At 31.1% G+C, this 5,405-nt stretch overlaps 1 protein-coding gene across 1 annotated transcript; it reads left to right on the forward strand.

Moving 5' to 3' along the window:
• The first annotated feature begins 766 nt into the window (after positions 1 to 766).
• Positions 767 to 1,369, forward strand: LOC145004910 (ATPase, F1 complex, OSCP/delta subunit protein). Its single transcript, XM_078963935.1, has one exon. The coding sequence runs from the start codon at positions 767 to 769 to the stop codon at positions 1,367 to 1,369; it is 603 nt and encodes a 200-aa protein (XP_078820061.1).
• Positions 1,370 to 5,405: the final 4,036 nt, after the last annotated feature.

Consider the following 5,405-nt stretch of genomic DNA (forward strand, 5'->3'; position numbering starts at 1 on the left):
ATTATATGAATTAAGAACCTTTAATATGATTATTAGATCTGCTTTTTTAATTGTATATATCTACTATAATAAATGAAGGTTTTTTATCACATATCTTTTTCTTATTCATTTGGACACATGATATTTTCTAGAATTTTTAAATTTTTTATTTTCCACTTGTAATTTTATTGTATTTTTCATTTTATTAAATTAAAATTCTACATTTAATGTGTAAGGTAATATATATGTAAAGTATTTATTAGAAACAGTTTATATATGTAATGTATTCAATATATTAAAGTCTCATTAATTTTAATAATTCAAATTTTTCTTATAAATTTAAACTTTTCAAATTATTAAAATTTTATATTTTTTTTAATTAAACTTATGTAATACATGAGTGTCATAAAATAATATTTGTGAGTACAAGCTTTTTGTATCAACAAGGTGGCGTGGGTGTTATCCGTAGCTTTTCTTTTGTTAGCAAATTCATTTGAGAATTTGTGGATGGTTAATAATTTAATACCACTTTACTTTACTAATTATTAATTACTATTGACTATTGTGATTATTGTCAGTTTGTGGCAACTCACAATAGAATTAGAAGCCCTTTCGTAGTATTCGGTCCTCGAGAGTCCAGCGGCCCATATGTTAATTGTAAGGGTGAGGTAAGAAGAGTTGATGTGAACCACAATAATAATAATAATAATAATAATAATAATAATAATAATAATAATAATAACATCCACCGGTTGAGAGTAGAAACCCAATCCTGTTCAGTTGTGCCATGGATGCCATATCCACCCCTGTTTCATCCATGATCAGTGTTCCTAAGATTCATCATCACCTTTACCACCTCAAACCTCCCCTTCTTCTTCTTCCCCAACCCCATGGCTACATCTCTACTGCTACGACTACGGCCGCCACCTCCACCGCCACTTCGATATCAAATAAAATCACTCCCTCCTATTCCTACCGCCACAACCAAAAGCTCACTCCAACCCAGCTTCCATCTACCTCTCAACCTCAACCAACTATATCCCCTACTATCCACCAGAACGCCGCTACTGGCTACGCTGCCGCGCTCATAGACGCCGCACTCTGCAGTAATTCGCTAGATGCAGTTCATAAAGATGTGAAAAGATTGTTAAAATGGCTGCAGTCTAACCAGATGTTGAAGGATATGATGACAGACGCATCTATGGAAGAAAGTGTAAAGGGGAGAGTGATAAAGGAAGTATCCAAGAAAGCCAAGTTCCAACGCCAGGTGGTGACACTGTTAAAGATGTTGGTGGCCAAGAATAAATCAGGGATGGTCGCACAAGTGATGGAGGAGTTCCAAAGGATTTACCTTGACCTGAATACCTGCAGTTTCAGGCTGCTTGTTTAATTACTAAATTCTAGTATTTATTTGTCGTGTTTAATTAATTTTAATTATCTATGATTAACATAATAATTAAGCTACCTCATTATTGTTTTGTTGTTGTTGTGTCTGGACTCTTTCATCGATCCAATCTCCTTCAAAGGACAATTAAATGTGTACATGTATATTATTTGGTGGTTTTAATATCTATTAATTTCTTGATTGCAAAAAAGCCATTTGTGGATTTGAAATCTTGCTTCATTCATTGAAGCTACCCATTTCATTACCATCAGAAAACCATGTATGGTGATCAATATTTCCCTTCTTTGAGCATACATACATCTTGAAAATATAATTTCTAAATACAGGAGATAAGCTTTCTATACCCCTCTTAAGTCTTAACTCCTAAGTCTTGTCTTTGGTGCATGTAACATTGATGCCTATTTTGGCATCTTGGTAGTCAAACATATTATAAATGAATAGAGGACATCTTTTAAGTTACAAACGGAAATGGAGCAACTCATATTTGTTTTGATAAATCCCTTTTTTTTAAGTTATTATATTTTAGGGGATTTATTTGGTTTTGTTATGTTTTTGTCAAATTCTATTAAAGTTCTTTTTCTTTTTTTTTTTTTTTTTTTTAAGCATTTAATTTTTGTTCCGGTTTAACTATTAAGTTTGATTTATTTTCAAAAAAATCAATCAATCAATCCGAGTTGCAAATAACTAGGAGATTGTTGTTAAGTTCACTACTAGAAATAGAAATTGAACTTTCAGTGACGGAATAAATCCCTAACTAAATCAACATGGATCAACGACGGAAAGTATATTAACCGATAAATAATGAAATACAACTTTTAGAGAGGGATTACAGACAGTTTAACGAGGAATTAGCAATGGAAATAATCCCTCGCAAATGTTTTTCTCAAAAATAAACCTTGATCGATCGCTATTATAATTCACACTTGCCTTTTTGGTTCCCTTTCAAGAAAAAATCTGTCCAATTAAAATTGAGTTCCAAAATTTTAATCACCGCGTTTTTTTCTCCCCCCAAAATATTTGCAAACCTTTATTTATTTCTCTCTTATTCATGAAAAATCTGCAGCCTTCTACCTCTTTGTCTTCGCCACTCCCACTCTCATCTAGGGTTCGAAATTGGAGACAGTCGACATGGTTGCCTTCCGCTTCTCTTCCTCATATCTCTGTCGACCTCTGTCTTCTCCTTGTGTCGAGTATGCCATCGCCTTCACCATCACGATACAGCATACACCACCGTCGACCTGCTTGCTACCGCTCCGGAATCTGCATCGTCAGTGCGCTACTCCCACTACCATTTTCCATAATCTTCAACTTTATTGTCAGCTCCCTCCAATCGGTTTTATCTGTTTTCATTGAAGAAGGTAAACCCTAATTTTTGTTTTTTTTGGTATCAATCTAGGAATTAAAGTCAGTTATTCGGGGTGCAAAATAGAGCCAATAATATTGATTTATGTTGACTCTTCACAGCAAAGTGATGTTGTTGGCGACTTCTAAGAGCATCTTCAACTCACTCTTATTTTCCATTTTTTCCCTATTTCTTCCCCATTATTCTCCAATGTTCCCCCATTTATTCCCTCTTTTTGGGAGATATGAATAGTATTACACCAAATATGGTGTTATACTATTCATTTCTCCCAAAATGAGGATGAACTTTGCGTTGTCGGTTTTAGTCCATCTGTTTATATATTTATACATTTCTACTTCATTTTTACCTACTAATTATAATTTAAATATAATATTTAATCCTTATAATATTTTTTTTATATATTAAATTACATTAATTAATTATAAATATAAATTTTGTTTTCTTTTCATCAATTTCATATAAAAATTTAAATACATATTGAAATTTTAAAAAACGATAAAGTATTTTACAAAAACTTATAATTAAAAGTGTGTATGTCTAATATTTATATAATATATGTATAATGTTTATTTAAAAGTGTGTATGTGTACTATTTTTTATAAATACATGCATAATATTTATTTATAAGTTTATTATAAATATAATCTTTTGTATTTAGTATTAATGTAATGAAAAAAATATAGATTATATATTTATTAAAAATAAATTAGTAGAGGGGTGTGTTTGACAATCTATACTTTGTTTCGTTCGAATTCATGCAGTTCATCTTGCATTGTTTTAACCCAATTTGCATGATCAAGAGTGATCTTGATAGTTTTACGTTCAATTTTTGGAAATAAAAAAGAATTAAATAGGAAATTTTCAAGATTTTTGGATAAAAGAGCTTGTTTTTCTTTAAATTGATCTCATGGTCGGTCTTGAGGATTTAAATGCCTAGGACGAGTCGATAAAAAAAAAGGCCCTTAGGCCTTAACGTGCAACAAATTCAATTATATAAACTAAAGTTTGTTGAAAACGACGATAAATTTTATAACAATAAACGTTTTAGAAACGATTTTTAAAGTCTAATGACCAAACTAAAATGAAGTGAAAGTATGTTACTATTTGTTGCAATTTACCCTTGAGGTAGTCAACATACTGTGTCATATTTTCAACAAACAAAGCTCTTAGACTAAATGTTTTACTATGTATCAAATCAATAATGAGATTTATTTGTATATCTATCTATCTAAAACTAGTTGACATAGAGTTTAAAGACTTAAAAAAACAAAAAAAAAATGGCTAGAAGAATAGAAAGTTTAAAGGTTGATTTTAATGGTGAAAAAACAAATTAAATGTTGTAAAAAAAAAGCCTTAAAATGTTGTAAATCGGGTTTAAAATGCTGTCAAATTTCCAGCTTAAAATGCAGTTAAAAATCTCTTTAAATGTTGTTGAAAACTGGTTTAAAACGTTGTCAAAAAATATTAAATAGAGTTTAGGGGCTAGAAGGTATGCTATAGATGAATTTTGTTCAAGTAATATTAGGTTGTACAAGGTATGTTATATTTTTGTACAGAGTCATTTAGCTTTGCCTTTGAATGTCAAAACAAAGACCATCTTGTTCAAGCTTTTGACATTAAATAACTCCTTACTTTAAACAAAATTACCCTTGATATGTTCAATTTTCCATTTACCCTTTCAAATAACTTTTTAAATGTCATTTATATATACAACAGTTAACAGGAAAAAAATATCCTCTTAGTCCTAAACAAAACAATGGAAAAAGAAGTAAGCATTGCCCTAACAGTTATAACATAAAAAAAAATTCAAACCTTGTTGTTAACTTGTTATCAGATAATAGTGTAACAATGTTCACAACAACTTTAAAGTAGGCAGTAGCTAGTTGACCCAGTTGAATCTTATTCAAGTTTCAACAACATAGATATCATTAAGAACAATTTTAACTTCTACATCTATCAATTCTAATAAAGATCAGATAGTATATCAAGTTTAACATGTTATGGATATGAATATTAGAATGCTATAAAGGATAATAAAAGAGCCTCTGTAAGACTTTAACCCATGGTCCATGTATTCATCTAAGGATGGAATCACCAAAGGCATCTGCTAAAGATGAATTCTCCAAAGAAATAAGAATTTCAGATTTCTAACAAAGTGATAAACATAATCTGATAAGTGATAAAATGATAAACATTAACATTACTAAATACTAGTGATTAGAGTGATTTCTGATTCAAGGTTGCCCATCGGAACAAAAACCTAATTCCCGATTCCAGGCTGATAAAAAACTATAACAAAAAGAAAAATAGAAAACTTAATACCAGCATATCGTTGATTTTAGTCTTTAGAAGGCACAATTGGAACTGGTTTCGCTAATTACGTTGTCTTCTCAGCTGGACTTTGGATTATCAACTTCTGCTGGTGCGTGGTTGACTGGTTGAATACGATGATGAATTGGTGATTGATGAGAGTTTCCGTTAGTCGATTAACAGTATTATCAAAAAAATGGGCCCTGTGCACATGCCCATATTGCCCCTGCCTATCACCGGCCCTGGTTGATCTTGAGTTAGAACTCCTGAAAATGTATCACCTAGGACTTCAGTTTGTGGACGAGCCCTTGTCTATTTCGTCAATGATGGATAGTTCAAATCATATTC

This window comes from Lactuca saligna, chromosome 7, assembly GCF_052625555.1.
Source record: "Lactuca saligna cultivar CGN05327 chromosome 7, ASM5262555v1, whole genome shotgun sequence".
Lineage (NCBI taxonomy): Eukaryota > Viridiplantae > Streptophyta > Magnoliopsida > Asterales > Asteraceae > Lactuca > Lactuca saligna.

What these genes read in the sequence shown, in the direction of transcription:
- LOC145004910 (XM_078963935.1), top strand. Translation starts at nt 767, where the DNA reads ATGGATGCCATATCCACCCCTGTTTCATCCATGATCAGTGTTCCTAAG.